This window comes from Gopherus evgoodei, chromosome 20, assembly GCF_007399415.2.
Source record: "Gopherus evgoodei ecotype Sinaloan lineage chromosome 20, rGopEvg1_v1.p, whole genome shotgun sequence".
Classification (NCBI taxonomy): Eukaryota; Metazoa; Chordata; order Testudines; family Testudinidae; genus Gopherus; species Gopherus evgoodei.
This window is the reverse complement of record NC_044341.1, coordinates 12,386,548-12,405,664: the sequence shown is the minus strand read 5'-3', so window position 1 is coordinate 12,405,664 and position 19,117 is coordinate 12,386,548. Positions and strand designations below refer to the sequence as shown.

Sequence of the window (19,117 nt, the reverse complement as noted above, 5' to 3'; positions counted from 1 at the left end):
AGCATCAAAAATTTTTTTGCCTGAAATCACATTTTTCCAGGTACTGTGCAATGAATTCACATGACTGATGACACCACAGAACAACTGTAGTGTAAAAAAAACACAAATGTTAAAAAAAATTTCAACACCATTAGAATCACTGACCAGCAAAGTCCCGTGCAGCTTTGCATTAGGAAAGAATGTTTCTCATGCTGGCTGCAGAACAGATGCAACTACTGTAGCTTTTCCAAACTAGTTTGTTCACATTCAATGTTAGTAGCAAGTACTTAGAAATGTGTTACTTGCGTTGAGCAATTCAGAGAGTGCCAAATGATTTTTACAGCTATTAGTCTGCATGAGCTTCAGTCTCAACAAATGATGATGGCTGTATTATATGGCAGTGAATATAGGGGCCTATACTGGCAACTTAGTGGGACGATTGCACTGTAGTGGTACTAGTGGACCCTACGCTAGCTAGTGGTTAGCTCTAAAATAACGCAAAAACATGGATTAAAGATCCACTTTTTGTATAAGACTGCACGGTACCAGGTTTGGCATAAAGGGCTCACCCAGACAAGAAAGGGAGCGTGTTAGTCCAAATAGGTTATAATGCAGGAATACTTCCTGTTTTGTTAACAGAACAACAGAAAGAGGGTTCAGATTTGCAACAACATTTATTGACAATAAACGTACATATTTACAAAGCAAATAATTGGAGAAAAATACAAAAGAAAAAAAAGTGTTCCAAAAGAAAGGTTTAGTTTAAAATAATCTTATTGTCGTCTCCATGCACTGACTGCTAACAATACCATGTACCACTGGTACAAAATTACAGACACTGAGTGGCACAGACGCTGAGTTCATCAAAATGCACCTTCCTAATATTGGGTGCTTGTCAACAGGGGTGGCTCCAGGCACCAGTGCAGTAAGCATGTGCCTGGGGCAGCATGCCGGTCACTGTGGGCAGCAATCAGGCTGCTTTCGACAGCATGCCTGTGGGAAGTCCACTGGCTTCGGCAGCAATTACGCAGAAGGCATGGGACCGGAGTACCTCCTGCAGGCATGCTGCTGAATCCGCGTTACCAGCGGACCTCCCGCAGGCATGCCACCGAAAGCCGCCTGACTGCCATGCTTGGGGTGGCAAAATACATAGAGCCACCCCTGCTTGTCAAAGAACATAGCAATCTTTCCTACAGCCCAATAACTGAGAAACATTCCTGTACCCAATAAGTTAATGTGTATCTGTCTAGATATCCTGGGTCACCACTACTCTAAATGGAGACCAAACTGGGTTCTAAATAAAACTACCCTTCCCTCCTTCCTTGAGCTTTTCTAAAAGGTATTTTTTCTTTCTATTTATTGGAATATTCCTACTGTCTATACACTGTTTTTATCCACTGTGTCTCTCTCTCTCACACACACACACACAAATCAATTAGGCTAGTGGTGTAATTTATACAGTGAAAAGTTACCAACTCTTACATAAATTAACACACTTTATATCACTGATAATCATCTTGACAAGCTCAGAAGTGTAGACTGTGAACAGATTCAGATTTCACTTTGGTGAGAATCAGGAGCAACGCCAGTGAAGTCACAAGGGTGTAAGAAAATCAGTCTCCCTTTTTCTACTTGCCCTTGATCATGTCCAAACCCCGTTGCTTGCGGTTCCTCACTATATCCTTCACAAACTAAATGGGGAAACAAGGAATAAGAAGTCTGCAGAAGAACTGGTTTGGTGCATAAGTGGAGGTTACGTACCTGTAACTGGAAGTTCTATGAAATGTGCTGTTCCTATTTGTATTCCACGTGTGGGTATGTATGTGCACCATGCGCCCAAGCCTGGAGATTCTCAGTAAGCAGTGTCCACACACCTGCACAATGGCTCTCCTCATGCTCCAGACCAAGGACGTAAGTGGAGCGGCATCAGCCTGTACTGCCTGTTACTCCTCTTACCATGAATCAGATAAGATCCAAAGCAGGGGGAAGGAAGGTGGGTAGTGGAATACAGCTAGGGCCACACACCTCAAAGAACTTCTAGTTACAGGGAAGTTCTCTCAATTTCTGGTCCCTATGTGTATTCCACACATGGGTGACTGATAAGTTGTACTCAGACTAGAGGAGTGGATGAGAATGCAGTCCACAAAGATGCTTGAAGAACTGAAATCACTACAGCCACACATGCAGAGGCGGCCTGAAATAGCCCATAATGTTTTGTCAATATGTGAATGGAGCTCCAAGTAGCCACTCCGCATATATCCAGTACTGGTACTTCCTGGAAAGATGCTGTGAAGGCAGCTTGTGCCTCTTGTGGAGCAGATCCTTATCCCTTCCTGGGGAGGAATATTCACTAATTGGTAACTCTTGATGATGATGCAACCAGAAATCCATTTAGAGATTCTCTGAGAAGATACTGCTTGTCCTCATGACATTTCTGTTACAGTGACAATCTTGGTGATTTTCTGACCGGTTTGGTCCTTTGCAGGTAGACTGCAAGGGCTCATCTGACATCCAGGAAATGAAGTCTTGTTGTCAACAGAAGCACTGGGTTTTGGGAAGAAAATCACGAAATGGAAAGATTGGTTTAGATGGAATTCAGAAAATACTTTAGGGAGGAATTTAAGAAGAAGGTGAAGGGAAACCTTTTTTCTCATGAAAAATGGTGTATAGTAGGTCGGCCATGAGTGTTCCTCTCTCACTCACCCTCCTGGCCAAACTAAAAGCAACTAAAACTGCAACCTTTGTGGAAAGGTGGGACGTAGAGCATGTGGCCAAAGGTTCAAATGGTGGCCTGATAAGTACTGACAGGGTTAGACTGAGATGCCATTGAGGTGCAGGCTTGACCACTGGTGGGAAGGTCCTGACTAGGCCCTTTTGGAATCTAACTGTTGTTGGGTGAGTAAAAATGGAATGCTCATACACTAGGGAAGGAAGGCACTGACTGCTGTGAGATGGAACACAGCGAGCTAATGGAAAGACCCAAATTCTTCAAAGACTGGAGATAATCTAAAATGACTGGGATATCTTCAGATTCTGAGGAAGCCTAATTGTGCCATCCCAGGCGAACCCATCTCTAGCTAGGTAGCATTTCCAACTGGAGTCTTTCCTATTCCATGCAGACTCCCAGTGCTACTAAAAGATGGCAGCAGAAACAAAGTCACCAACCTGACCTTGTGGTTGGAATGATCTGCTAGGAGCCAGTTGTCCAAGTATGGGAAGACTACATTGCCATGGCATTTCATTTGGGCTGCCATCACTGAGAATACAATCATGAATAGCTTGGGTGCAGCTGCTAGTCTAAAGGGAAGGACTCTGAACTAGTAGCGTTCCTGACCTACCAGGAACCGGACACATTTTCTGTGGGACAGATAAATATCCACATGAAAGTAGGCATTCAAGTCAACAACTGTGAATCACATTCCCTCCCATGGAGAAGGGATTATTGATGCTAGTGTAACCAAGCTGAATTTTGAATAAAGATGTTCAGTTATCAAAAGACCATTCTCTCTCTTTTTGGGGGCCTAAGAAGTATGGGGAATAGAACCCTCTTCCTTGATACTGAGATGACATTCCTTCTAATGCCTGTCATTAGAGAAGAGAATTAGAATGTAAGAACATAAGAACAGCCATACTGGGTCAGACCAAAGGTCCATCCAGCCTAGTATCCTGTCTACCGACAGTGGCCAATGCCAGGTGCCCCAGAGGGAGTGAACCTAACAGGTAAATGATCAAGTGATCTCTCTCCTGCCATCCATCTCCACCCTCTAACAGACAGAGGCTAGGGACACCATTCCTTACCCATCCTGACTAACAGCCATTAATGGACAACCTCCATGAATGTATCCAGTTCTCTTTTAAATTCTATTATTGTCTTAGCCTGCACAACCTCCTCAGATGAGGAGTTTCACAAGTTGACTGTGCGCTGAGTGAAGAAGAACTTCCCTTTTATTTGTTTTAAACCTGCTGCCCATTAATTTCATTTGGTGACCCCTAGTTCTTGTATTACGGGAATAAGTAAATAACTTTTCCTTATTCACTTTCTCAACATCACTCAATTTTATATACCTCTATCATATCCCCCTTTAGTCTCCTCTTTTCCAAGCTGAAAAGTCCTAGCCTCTTTAATCTCTCCTCATATGGGACCCTCTCCAACCCCCTAAGCATTTTAGTTGTCCTTCTCTGAACCTTTTCTAGTGCTAGTATATCTTTTTTGAGATGAAGCGACCACATCTGTACACAGTATTCAAGATGTGGGCACACCATCAATTTACATAAGAGCAATAATATATTCTCTGTTTTATTCTCTATCCCCTTTTTAATGATACCTAACATCCTGTTTGCTTTTTTGACCACCTCTGCACACTGCGTGGACATCTTCAGAGTACTATTCACGATGACTCCAAGATCATTTTCCTGATTTGTTGTAGCTAAAGTAGCCCCCATCATATTGTATGTATAGTTGGGGTTATTTTTTTCCAATGTGCATTACTTTACAATTATCCACATTAAACTTCATTTGCCATTTTGTTGCCCAATCACTTAGTTTTGTGAGATCTTTTTGAAGTTCTTCACAGTCTGCTTTGGTCTTAACTATCTTGAGCAGTTTAGTATCATCTGCAAACTTTGCCACCTCACTTTTTACCCCCTTTCTCCAGATCATGTATGAATAAGTTGAATAGGATTGGTCCTAGGACTGACCCTTGGGAAACACCACGTTACCCCTCCCCATTCTGAGAATTTACCATTAATTCCTACCCTTTGTTCCCTGTCTTTTAACCAGTTCTCAATCCATGACAACTTAATTTATGTAAGAGCCTTTGGTGAAGGACCTTGTCAAAGGCTTTCTGGAAATCTAAGTACACTATGTCCACTAGATCCCGTTTGTCCACATGTTTGTTGACCCCTTCAAAGAACTCTAATAGATTAGTAAGACACGATTTCCCTTTAGAGAAACCATGCTGACTTTTGCCCAACAATTTATGTTCTTCTATGTGTTTGACAATTTTATTCTTCACTATTGTTTCAACTAATTTGCCCGGTACCGACAGACTTACTGGTCTGTAATTGCCAGGATCACCTCTAGAGCCCCTTTTAAATATTTGCGTTACATTAGCTACCTTCCAGTCGTTGGGTACAGAAGCCGATTTAAAGGACAGGTTACAAAACCTAATTAACAGTTCCACAATTTCGCATTTGAATTCTTTCAGAACTCTTGGGTGAATGCCATCCGGTCCCGGTGACTTGTTAAGTTTATCAATTAATTCCAAAACCTCCTCTACTGACACTTCAATCTGTGACAGTTCCTCAGATTTGTCATCTACAAAAACTGGTTCAGGTTTGCGAATCTCCCTAACATCCTCAGCCGTGAAGACTGAAGCAAAGAATTCATTTAGTTTCTCCGCAATGACTATCGTCTTTAAGCCCTCCTTTTCTATCTCTATCATGGAGGGGTGCCCTTGGTTGTTTAGCAGGCTTCCTGCTTCTGATGTACTTACACATTTTATTACCTTTGGAGTTTTTGGCTAGCCCTTCTTCAAACACCTCTTTGGCTTTTCTTATTACATTATTATACTTTATTTGGCAGTGTTTATGCTCCTTTCTATTCACCTCGCTAGGATCTGACTTCCACTTTTCAAATGAAGTCTTTTTATCTCTCATTGCTTCTTTTACATGGTTAAGCCACGGTGGCTCTTTTTTAGTTCTTTTACTGTGTTTCTTAATTTGGGGTATACATTTAAGCTGGGCCTCTATTATGGTGTCTTTAAAAAGGGCCCATGCGGCTTGCAGGGATTTCACTTTAGTCATTGTACCTTTTAATTTCTGTTTAACTAACCCCCTCATTCTTGCACAATTTCCCTTTTTGAAATTAAACATCACAGTGTTGGGCTGTTGAGATGTTCTTCCCACACAGGGATATTAAATGTTGTTATATTAATTAGCCTCCTGGAAGTATTGAGAGAGAGGTCCTTGGAGAGGAATCAGGAAGGAGTTTAAGCAGGGAAGGGGGAAAGAAAGAAAAATCTGATGGAATGACCATGGTGGATGATTTCTAGAGGATTTCTAGAACCCACTTGTGGGCAAAAAGTGTGAGACAGCCCGCAAAGACAGGGGTAGGGATATAAGTGGTTAGCATCAATAAAGGCAGGCGGTTCTTGACACATCAAAAAGTAGCCCTTAGGAGGAGGGTGGATGTTGTGGTAGCAAAGGGGGTGGAAATTGAGGTCTTTGAACCTAGTTGCTCGTGTGGAGATTCAGCCAGATGCTGATGCTGGGATAGTTGCGGAGGAAACACACTTGTTCTATACACCAGCCTCTGGTGTTCTCTCTTTTAGGCCAAGATGTAAGTTCCCAGGGAGCAGGGGGTCAGTCTAGAGTCTTTAAACATGTGCAGGGACTCAAAAATTCTTTCAGTGAACATGTCTCACTTGTCAAATGGTAAGTTCTCAATGGTATTCTGAACCTCCCTAGGAACCCCCAAAGAGTGAAGCCAAGACTCACACCCCTCAATTATATCAGTTGCTTGCTCTCTAGATGCTGCATCCGCTGCGGCTTGTAGGGACATTTTTGCTGCTAGCCTGCCTTCCTCAATTCAGGTGTGAAATTGGGCTCTGTCCTCTAGGGAAAAGGTTGACCTTAAAGTCTGCCAGTCTGAAGTAGTTATTAAAATTGTATTTCACTAACAAGGCCTGCCAGTTAGCGATATGGAACTGGAGGTTCATAGATGAAAATACATTTCTTTCCAAGAGAGTCAACCTCTTCAAGTCCTTGTCAGCAAGGGTGGCCTTAGAGTGTTGTAATCCTTCTTTTTCTGTGGCTGCCTGCACGAAGTTTGGCTCTGGGTGCATGAAAAGAAATTCAGCTCCTTTGTCTGGGACAAAATGGTGCCTCATTTCTTTTAAGAGTGGGGGCGTAGGAGGCTGGGGTATGCCAGATTACCCTGGCTAGTTCCATGATGGCCTCATTTACTAGGGGAGAGACTTTGCTGGGACCTGTAGGTTACAGGATGCCAAGGAGCTGATGGCTGGGTAACAGTCCTCTTCCAGTGGAATATGGAGGTCATTTACTATCATCTGCAGGAGCTCCTGATACTGACTATGGTCACCTGGCAGAGATGGTGAAGCATTCGCTTCATCCAGTGAAGAGGATGAGTTCCGTGTCAATACCATCAGTAGTTGCAGATTTGGATCACTTCCTCCTCGTACTGCAATGATCCAATAGATGCTGCGTGGAAGAGGTATAGTAGGGCTTGTGGACAGATCCAGGAATAGTAATATCTGGGAAGAGGGCATCCAAATCTTATTAAATTCCCTGTCAAGCTTCATCTCTGAGGGGATGATGGGCTGGCCAGAACATCTGATTTGTCCACATACGTGACTTGCTCTTGCTCCACCAGTGGGACCATTGGTACTAGAGGGTGAACACTTCTGCTTGAGGGTTCCCATACTGTCAAAGTAGTTTCTTCCTCTAGTGAGGGAATGTCTCTCCGGAGGATCAGGCTCAAAAGGAGGGTGGACTGAGGATAAAGGAGGAAGATATCCTCCAGTGAGGTATAGGTGTCTCTGCATGTCCCGGTGCTCCAGGTTGTCCAGTGGTTGTGACTGACAGTTCCAATATGTCCCAAGATGTTGAAAGTTAAAGTACTTGAGAAGGGTGGGCTGGTACTTCTGAAGAGTCAGATGCAGCACTCTTATATGGACTGGTGGATGGCGGTCTCTATGTTTAGCAGTCAGAATCAGTGACAGTACCGATGGATTCGCTTTCATGCTTTACCCTTCTGCTCAGGAGTCTTAAGCAGTCCTGAGCTCAAACCCACCTCCCTGCTTCAAAGTGCCAATAACTTTTAAAAGAAAATGTGGGTAAGACCAAGAAACTATTTTGCATTTCACCCTACAAGGGAGTTTAGTAACACTAACATAATGAAAATAAATTAAGATACACAGAATTTAAAATGACTTCTATTTAACGACATGCATTATATATACAATCAACTAATTTATTCAGGAGTTCTGAAGTCACAACCCAAAGACAACAGGGGATTGAAGCCTTGAAGAGAAGTCTCTTCTTTCTTCCTCTAACTGGACTGTATCCCCTATTTTACCTAACCATGCAGAGCACACACAAGTCTTAGCTAGGTGTGACAGTCGAAGATATTAGAATGAAAAACGCTGGAAAATAATTAAGACTAATGCATATTAATACCATTAGCAGCCTCTATCCATTTAGGTATTTATAAAGCACCTAGTGACAAGTATCTAAGTGCTGCTGAAACATCCTGAGCTGTAATAAGTCATCAAGGATTACGTTAAGAATGCAGCCTTCTTCACATAAACCTAGGCAAGGTTACATTTTATGCATCCTGCTGACATGTTTACTCTCCCTTCAGAGTAGCAAATATTCACAACCTTCTCAAATATTCACCATTAGTGCAACAGATCTCAACTACATTATTGGCCAAATACAAATAATGACAACAAGATGAGCACTGCCATGAATTAATGTTTGACAGTGGCATGGTAACAATTGGCCAGTAGGCTAGCTAGATGGTTTACTCCACTCCATCTTGTCCTCTGGAGTCAGGATAGAGCAAGATGCATTCTTTCAGTATTTCATGAAAGCTCTGCGACATCTACCTTTACACTAAGGTATAGTGTGAAACACCTTATTCTGCACCTAATCTGCCTGACATCAGAAATTACATATCTAGTTGTAAGGTAACAAATCCTCTTGTAGCACCTTTTAAGAACATCTCAGTTCTAGAAATAGTAAATCATACTGTTAGCAATAGACAGATCTCCTTGCAAGCTATTTAAAACTGATATTTTGTACTACATTAAGCATACAGAACTATTTATATATACACAAATGTATATATTCATATACTGTTTTTATTTCAATGCTGCATCTTATGCGGATCTTAAGGAAAGCATAGAAAGACAGTTAGCATAGCAAAATGTATATGATGTATGTATGTATGTGATGCAATACAGAATCACAAAAATGCAGGGCTGAAAGGGACCTCGAGATACTGAACACATACGCAAGTGAGATTTTACCATCCTTACCATAAAAGGTGGTTCTGTGGTAATAATGTGCTTACATATGCCCTGTAAGCAAACAAAGAGGTAGGAGTCTCTCCAGTAGCACAGACTACTTATACACATTTTCAAGAGATACTGAAATTTTGTCAAGTAAAAATTGCAATGTCTCTCATACTCTACAATTACTCTCCATCTAGAGGTCCAAGCAACACAGGACTCTCCAGTCTAAGAGGAGGGAAGAAAACGTTAAGACCTTATACATAGTGAAGGCAAAATTTTAAGTTTCTTCCTTGATGTTCCTTTCCCTCAAAATGCAGATCAGAAAGATGGTGGCTTACAGGAAGTGAACATAAAGGCCAACTCTAGGATAGTAGGTTAAGGCTCCATGAATTTTTAAACGTGGACAAGACCACATCCTAAGGGTGCTTGAAAGTAATGCAGTATTTACCAGATATTTCTGTGAGAAACAGACTTGTTTGAATGGTATAAATCTAATCTAATCTAAGACATGCACCTTCACAATTCGTTTGGATGATTAGCTGACCTCTAAATAAAAAGATTATTAATAGCTTGTTCAATTTCTTCATGTCCTCTTCAGAGATAGCAATTAAGTGCTGAGAAACATTATGTGGGGCTCTCTCTGAATCTGTATGTAGTTCAAAGGTCTTTTACTGATAGAAACCAGTCTCATTTCAAAGTTATCTTGATAAAGAGATTATTTTATTTAGGAAGTTCAGAGACGACCTGAGTAGAACAAAAGGATATAAACTCTTCTTACCCTAGAGCGATGGATCTCTTGAACACTACATTCAAACTTCTTTCTAGGTAAGATCCCCCCGTCTCTCCAAAAAAAATGCACTTCCTAGTTCCTTCTGACAAGGCAGATATGGCTGTAGAAATCATGGCCTTGTGATGATTGATATTCATTATATTCATTTCAGAGTATTCTCTTTTTATTTTTTTTTAAACAGGAGTTTCTAAAGTAGTCTTGTGAGAAGTTGATTTGCCTCAAGTCCAGCTATTCTCAATAGCACCATATTAATCTCAGGCCTATGGCTCTTCAAACATAGTGGTAAGTACTTTTTTCTAGTTATAGTGTGTTTTGGGGGCACAAGAATAGTTAATGGCTGGGAGTGAAGGCACAGCTACCCCTCACTTTTGAGATGATGTGCTGTGAAGAGCAAACATTTTTTCCTAAGTAGCCTGGGATCCGAGTTTTAACATCCTGTCCTTTCCAATTCTTGTAAGAACTCATACCAGAAGTGTTCAACACCATGCACCTATTTCAGGTTCTCTCTTTAGCTTTTCACCCACTGATCCGAATTTCCGGCTTCCCCACTGCTCTTTCCTCCCTCTTCCTCAGGACAATCCTCCTACATTTCACAACGAGCCCTACTACTGGGGTTCTCCATTCATTTGCCTACTGAGCCTTACTCTTTAGATCCATCCAGTGCATGATTCTTTTGAAGCGGCATTTCCCCTTAGTCTGTGGCTAAACCTGCATATGCATATCAATGTTACCTTTGATGCTTAATTTAGTTTTAATATTTTTAAACAGTTACAAAGAAAAAGCTATATTATGGTTTCAGTATATACTATTTGGCATCAATACAATGTTCAAATTTGTTTTTAATAGGAAGTTTATGATTATGGTACTAAAAGGGTCTGACACTTTTCAATTAAACTGGTATTGACACAAAGCAAAACCCTGAGGGCACAAATGGGAGCACTAATCTGAACTTATTACAAGTATTCAAGCAGTACTGGCCAAAATCATGAACATTCTCATGAGATTAAAAACAAAATTAATGTTTCACTCACTAACTAGATTCTTCCTAGCTAAAGTTCTGAAATACTGTTCAGCGAGCCTCAACACACTTATGAGAGTAAATAGAGATGCAAATGAAATATTTTAAGGTTTACTATTACTGGACAACGTGCGCACAATTCCATGCACTCATTATAGATTTGTCTCCTTTCTTTTCCCAGTGCACACACGCACAGGTGCACACCCACCCACACGTATACTTACACATTAACTTTCTAAAATAACATTGTGTACATAACGCTATAAAGAAAAATATAGACACAGATTTTAGTCCCTTTCATCCAAGTGTCTTTCATTCTTTAATAGCCCCTTAGTGGGAAACCGATTGCAGGTCTCAGCAATAATAATATTCCTACACCTATACTCTAGAGAATGCAAATTACAATGGGAAGAGTGGGCTGGCTCATCTCTGTCCCCTGACTATTATATACTCAGAAGCAACTGCCCAGGAGAAAGAGTCCAACCTTCCCTCTGCTTTCTGAGCCAGGTGTGCTCAGCCCAGCTGAGCATCAAATCTTGGTTCTCATGCAACTGAATCATTAACAATACAGTCAAGTTTAAACTCAATTATAGATCATTTGAACCAAATAATCCAGATATATACAAAAGTGCTACAAAAATAAGCCATATGCAAAGGCTTTGTTAAAGGAGTCAAAATAATAATTGTTTTAACACTAGAATTATCTGGACGTAGGGCTCTTTTACATGTTTTGATAAACTTAACAACAATGCTATTAGTCAACATGCAGGCACAGGATGTGTACTTAACAGCATGTTACTTCCATTCACATGACCATTAGTACGCACACTTTAGTGAGTTCAACACAAATTTAAAGAACATATATCTACAGTGCACCAAGGGAGTCAAATTCAGAAACAGATTAATTTAATCTTACAATAAATAAGTACTGCTTTTAATGAGGGTTTTCCCCCCCAAAATACAAGTTAGACAATATTTTCATTCAGAGGAGAGTTCAGCTATGAAAGATAAGCAGTGATGCTCGTGCAAAGACAGTAGTAAGACCAAAAAGGATCTTCCATAAAGAGGACAGTTGAAGTAGTCTGTTCCTATGTACATACATGAATTATCCCTAAGAGAGCCACTGACACCCAAGCCTTTTTTAATTAAAGAAAAGCAATTTGTATGCTAATATTGTTTTCTTAGAAAAGGAGTGGTTATGGATCAGACTCTGTACACTGTTGTGAATGATCTTAAGCCTTTTGAATACATATTTGAAACTGAATTTTCCCCACCATAAACACTATAAATGTATACGAGAGCTGGGTTTAAGAATAAGAGTAATCTTCAAATCAAGTCTTTTCACAAACTGCTGTGCAAGAAGTCTGAAGTGTACAGAAGCAAAACGCCCACTGTCGGCATGTCTACTTCAGCACTGAAGACTTTCAGACAGGGACTCAATAGCTTTTTAAAATTTAGTCTGTAGATCACCAACACTCAAATTTCAGTGTATTATTGCAGGTCTGGCAATCCATTGCCACTCCTTTAGAATTCCAAATCATACACTGTACAAGGTAAAATATTATGATCAAAAACATAGTGTAGAGTGTTTGTAGGACAATGAACTACAGAGATCAGAGGGCAACACGTAGAAGATGCAGTCGACCATTCAAGAGCTGTGGTCATGAGGTTTCAATTAGGCCCTGTTTCCAATCACAGAAAGACCAACCACCACACAGTTAGTGCAAGGAGCACAAAAAAGGACATCATAAAGGGAATGCGTGGAGAAGGAAAAGTACTAAAGTACAGGCGGCACTTTTTGAGTGATTTCTGCTCCTCAGGAATTGGAATAGAAACCTTTGGAAGAAAATCTTCTTTTGCTTGCTGGGGCACTGCTGTCTCAGTAGGCATCTGCTTTTTTATTTTGTCTTCATCCTGTACTAACAGAGGACGTTCCTGTGTCTGCTTTCGTGGTAGAAGATCAAGAAAGACAGAGAGATGAACAAAAATGACAGATGGGAAGTGCTCAAAATGGTACTTAGGGATGTACAAAGTGTTAGGACAGGTCTTCCAGAGGCTCTAATCAATATTTTATTGCTAAATTGGCAAACTGCTGTGAAGGACAAATTCTGCGGAGGCTCAATCAGGATAGAAGCACTTCAGCAATATCCTGTAACTTAGCTTCTGAATATGACCATCTTCATAGAATCCACTAATCTTAGGGCTACATTCATGAGTGTTCACAATTTCCCTTTGAGAGAAGGATAATTTAAAATCTAGTGCTCAAGTGTTCCACAATTGAAATTGTTGAGAAAAAAAGTTAATTTTGTTGTATTACAAATAGAAATGGTAGTATAAAAAATGCAGTCTTTTACAACTTCCTATACTATACTGGCCTTAAAAGTGACATTTGTTCATAAGGTTTGACACCCAGATTTTAATGCAGATGATAAAATCTTGTTTTGAAAGTTTTGAAGATTTTGCAAACGAAGACAGTATCAAAAAAATTCCACTTTTTTCAAAATATTGTAGTTATGAATACAAAATATTCAATCCCTTAGGAATCAGGAGTATGGAACATGAATGTTTTTAGTAGTAACATTCTAAACTCTGGATTTTGTTTTACATTTTAGTACATCTGAGTCTTCAGAATCTAAAGAATGTGAAATTATAATGAACACAGTATCATACAAATGCTTTAGCACTTGTGAAAATTGTTTGGGAAAATTTTATTGCAGTTTATTCAAGAAATGCTTTCCATCCTTTCAGTTGGCCAAGCATGGTCAACCCTGGTACATCTATGAAAGAAAAAATTTGGCCCTAAGCTCTCTCAGTTGATCCAACCTCCTTTGATCAGTCTTGTGTTTTGGGGCTGGTTCTTTGCACACCCCTAAGTGATGAGTATCAGGGAGAAAGTAGCTGGGGGACTGGGCAGCAAAAGAAATAAAATAAAATGCAAGAGTAACATGATTATTAAAACAAAAAACAAAACGGAAAAGGAAAGGAAGACAACATAAAAAGAATAGGGTAAGAGTTAAACTTTCGTAATTGTTTTTCTTTCCAAATACATGGTTACAACTTCATGCAGCTTTTCAACCAGCCATGCGCCGAAATAAGCAAATTGAAAGCTGCAAAAGCTGCAGCAGTGCAAATTCTTTAAGGTGTTAGGTCAGGAAGCTGTGAGATATGAAACTACTTAATGTTGCCCAAAAAAAAAAAAAAAAATGTTACTCAGCCGCTGCTGTTGAGTTTTTGCTTAGTGCCATTATAACAGCAAAATTCTGGTTCAGAAGCACATATCATAACAGCAGCTTTACCTCTGGCCCACCAACCCTTCTTTCAGAGGACAGGAGAGTGGCTTTCTTGACCTGGACATACACAAAGTGTGTAAAGTTCAGTTGTCTTGTAATGTAAGATATAGGAATAGTAGAAAGATAACCCTGTATAGAATGCCATGATTTTTGCAACAGCAGCATAATGGTACATCAGCAAAAAGAATTACATTACATTCAAATTTATCTTCCTTATACATTTGATAATAATGTGAAGGCAAACAAACACTATTCATGTGCCTTTCTGCAGGTGTCTCATGTTATGATCATAAATCATCTTCACTGAAATGCCATTTTCAGAAGGACCATGTCACAGGTGTTGGAACTTCCAGAGACAGGTATCACATAGGGCTGGCACCACCCTTAGTGCAGTGTTAAAGAATTGCTAACAAGCCACTGTAGTTGTGGGTTGGTAAGCACACACTATCCCCTCTGCCCCATCTTGGGAAATACTCTTACAGGTGGAGACCCCTGTATCATGTCTACTGGAGAGCATCCTGCAGAAAGGCTTCTTAAAATAAAGTTCAGTGATCAAACTGGTAAGTGGCTTCATGTGTAACAAATTAACTGGAAACTTCCTCCTCCTCCCCCAAGATTATTCCATGTTACAAGTTCCACACTTGCATGGTTTAAAAATCAAGCAAAGAAAAATAGTCTCCACAGCAACTGGTGGCAGGGCGAGGGGAGCAGATCTATGGGAAATCCTGGGCCTACTGAAACCAGTGAAAGTTTTGCCATTGATTTCAATGGAGCTAGGATTTCACTCCCTCCCTCCCTTTAAGGCAAATAACTATCATTGTTCAAGAAGTTGTAATTATGTTGATCTAGGAGCTTTAATTATGAGTTAAGTAACAGCAGCAGTAATATGACACGGTCTATCCCAGTAAGATACTGACTACCAGTAAGGAAGAGACTAGACAGCAGACTGACTGATCTTTCGGCTTCTCCAGCTTACTTACTGACGAAAAGTAGTAAAATTCTTATGAAATCAAAGAAGAGGCCTATGAATGTGCATGAACTGCTACAAATATGGATAACACCTCCCTAAAAAGCAATTATGTTTCTACCAAACCAGGGCCCAACCCCTTGTATACCCCTGTGCCCATGTTAGTAAGACATCCCACTGGAATATGGGTACACACAGGCAGTTCCTGATGCAAGATCAGGGCCGAGTTACATACAAAACTCTCTTAACAAGGCTCCTCTCTGGCTTATCAAGCCTTGTGATTTTTGGTTCTTAGAGGCACCATCCAAAATATTTTTTCCTCCTCTCCATGGCTTGTGATAATATCCTTGAAGCTAAAATTTAAAATTACAATCCACATCAATTTTGACATTTTCCATTTTGAAAGATAGACTTACCCCCACCTCTATTTTGAATAAACCAGATCCCAACATAACTATTTAAGTCTGCGCTCTTGTAATGTTGAAACTGATAGCAAAAAAACAAAATTCTAGTGGCATCATCAACTAATGTTGCTACAAAGTCAGATAGGAAGCTCCAATATTGTTTTATACTGTATCACATAAGAATTGTGACTTAAGCTAAAATAAATGAATCCCTCAGCAACGTTGTTCTTAAAACCCACCAAAAAAGACATCTGAAATGTTCCCAACCAGAAATATAACATGAGCCAAGTTTAGTCCTCCACTATTTAAAGATGTTCCTTTAGCGTCAGTATTTAGTTGCTACAATATAAAATCAATCAATACCACATTTCATAAAGTACTCACTCCTTCCACTCCGGTGGGGACCTGTCCATTGATGTTAAATGTTCTGAAGGGGGAGTGAGTAGACAGGCGCTTATCCCATTCACTAGGCCGGGACTCAGGGACGGACTCCATAAAGTTCTTCTTCAGCTCACTGATGTTAGCATGATGTTTCTTTATTTCTTCTTGAGTTTTATCTAGTTCCTATGATTTAAAAAACTCAAATGAAGATGCATATAAAAAGAGGCCATCTTAAAATTGCCTGTGCTGCCAGATAGCAAGCTGCACTCAAAGTTGTTGCTAATTTCCATTAATTGTGCTCACCCTAAACATACAAGGGAATATTCTCCTTCCCTTTATTCTACTCTTGGACTGAGGGACAAATTCTAATTAAGTGGAAGACGTTTGCCCCTCTAGCAGTGAGACCTGACATTAGTCATCTTTTACTTCAGCAAAATAGATTACAGTCAAAACACCTGGATTTTTACCTAAAGAGGATTTAAAATATCAAGGTACAAAAGTAAAAGAACCCCGACAATTTGATTTCATATCCTTCACTGCATGTTTTCCTCTTTTGTTGCTCTTCCATTAACCCTGAATAGCTAAGGGCAGCTCACAGATGCTGTTAACATTCTTAAGAGTTTGTTTCTAGTTTCCACTTCTTCCCCTCCCATATCAAATTATCTTTAAAAAGCAACCTCATAACCTTCTTTGCTCACAGCTCATTCTTTCCAGGAACTATACACCAGTGGTTTCACACTAGTGAACAAAATGTGAGAGGAGAAAACGACTCCTAAAACTAACTGAGCATCTACTTCATGTCAGAGTAACCAGTGCACTCAAGCTAAAACAATATGGGTATGGAAAATGTTAACTCTCTATTCTGTGATGCCAGGTTACAGCATAAATGCACAGACTTCAACACAAGTCCACAATTCAACTCTCTCATTGAAAAACAGCCTCGCCTTGCAAGTAAAAACAGAGTTTGTTTAAAACAAAGCCTTTTGAATAAAATAAGCTTAAGCCTATTTTAATGAAAGACATTTCAAGACAGTGCAAAAATGGCATATTTGATTTTGCAGATTCCATTCTCTATACATTCAATTATTTTTCAACCTACTAAGTCACTTACTTACACAAGACTAGATTGCTTGCATTTGCTTTAAATTAATACCTGCTAAAAGAGCCTACTCTGTCTGGTCACCCAGTCCCGCGACCCTGCAAGCTTACCAAAGACAGACTGCCTTCAGCTAGCAGAGATAAAAGGGTGCTTCATTAATATAGTTCTCTCTTTTGGCCTATCCATGGAGAACCAATAGTTTCAGCTTTTGTCCCACATGAAAACATGGGATGAATGCCTGCTAGCTAGTTAGAAAAAGCATGAAAACGACTGTTGAAGACTCCATGGTAAGCTCAGAAACTGGAATCAGCAACATAGGCAGAGGAGCCCTGCCACTGACTCTGGATTGAAAGAACACAAAGATCACTCCTCTTGTTTAGCCTGCCCCTGGTAAGAAGTACTTTGTTCACATTTGGACTTCCCCTGCCAGAATAGTATTAATGTGGAAGCTAAAGGTAGCAAGATGTATCCCATAGAAGTTTGAATTGCTTTTGTAAGCCTCTTTTAATGAACGAAGAGCTCTAATAATTACACTTTTTTCCTGTTCCACCTTTTTATAAATTTATGAAGCATAGAAGTTCAAGATCTGAAGGAGTAACTGTTTTCAAAAAAACAAAACAACATTTTCTAGAACATTTTCCCACACTCAGCCAGCCAGTCTTCTGGATTTAATCTGATCTGCCAAATACACAGAATAAAAAGAAAGAAACAATAGGCAACGCAACCTTTTTGGTTGCCCATTTCTAGCTGAGGGTCTGTGAACACCTGTAACAAAAGTGTTTCGGGTGGCAGGAGAAGGCAGTAAGATGTTGAGGAGGCTGAGGCAAAATGAAGTGCACTGGAGTACACAATACGTGTGCCAGAGCCAAGTACCACACTAGCAGGAAAAAAGCATTTAAGATAAATTTTCATTGAGAATAGATAAACAGTTAGCTTATGCATGGCCTAAACAAATGGTGGGTGAAATCCTTGTTGCTTTCTGACTGTAGATGACTCCTGTTGACCATTTTACTGACGTCCAAAAGCTTAAAATTGTAGCCATCAGAAACCAAAAGCCGCAAAGCTTTAAATTAATATTTTTTAAAAGGCAGTTAGTACATTTCATTTTCAAAAGCAACTGCTGAGGAAACCCCTATCAGCTGCTGAAGCTGTAATCGTTAATAGAAACACAACACAGAGAAAAAGTCAGTACCAGAAGCTACAAAGTGTCTTCCATAACAATATATAAATATATGATTGGAACGTTCCAGTCTTCAAGATCCTGTTTGCATGTGAGCCCTCTAAATTTTAAGTTTCAGTATCTTAAAGCTGACTATCCAAGATCTACACCTGTGCATGAAATGACAGAAAACAACCTTGCACCCTCAGAATACATGACAACTGACAGCTGAGCAGTAGCATACTGAAGTGTATTCAATGGCACACTTCGCTAGGGATAGTAATTAAATCAGACACTAGGGGACTTGCTATTGACCACTGGTTTGTTCCAGTGTAGGAGACCTGTATGTTTCCTAGAACACATTAGAACAGGAAAGTTTTTAGAGAAAAATTACAGCAACAATGATGGTAAATTCTATTGGCAGTTCTCTGAAAAGCAAAAAAAGGTCTCATCTAACATTATTGTGAACAAGCAATGGTGGCTTGAGCCCTCCTAAAGTGGCATGAGCCCTTCTGAAGAATGCTGAACAAGACTGCTGTACAGTTTATACAGCTTGCAGCTTTACTGTCAGTCTCATTTGTATGCGCTCAATTGTGATTCATCCTTGACTCCATTCCCCTCTTTTTTTCCTTGTCTCAGTCAGGGAGAGAGACACACACTCTCTATATACTTGCATCCTGTGTGATTCATGTTATTCTGAGTTACCAGTGTAGAAATTCTTATTTGTGGACTGAAGGAAAAAAACATGCAATAAAGTCACTAGGACTCTAGAAACAGATTTAACACAGGACTATCCCAATCATATATTTTTCTGGTAAGTATGACAGAATGAAAACCAAAAAAGGTAGGAGAAATGACTGCACATCGTCGTGTTTATTGTTGACGCGCAAAAGCATATTTTTTTTAAAGTCTTCATGCAACAGCATGCAAAAACAAATTCAGCAGCAGAGGAGGAAGAAAAAAAGAGTTCAATAAAGAATGCAGAAGGTCCA

General features: G+C 39.9%; 1 protein-coding gene across 33 annotated transcripts in view; it reads right to left on the bottom strand.

Annotated features, from left to right (window-relative positions):
* EPB41 (erythrocyte membrane protein band 4.1) overlaps nt 1-19,117 on the bottom strand; it is a 160,593-nt gene that overhangs the window by 33,046 nt on the left and 108,430 nt on the right. For 20 of the 33 annotated variants that reach the window (XM_030538994.1, XM_030539004.1, XM_030538984.1 and 17 more), the window contains 2 exons: nt 15,871-16,050; nt 14,122-14,172 (listed from right to left, as the gene is read on the bottom strand). In XM_030538994.1, coding sequence (XP_030394854.1) covers nt 14,122-14,172; nt 15,871-16,050 — 231 coding nt within the window. Of the gene's footprint in view, nt 1-11,709; nt 12,770-13,517; nt 13,732-14,121; nt 14,173-15,870; nt 16,051-19,117 lie in introns of those variants that run through there. The other 13 variants (XM_030538983.1, XM_030538998.1, XM_030539002.1 and 10 more) reach the window with 4 other exon arrangements.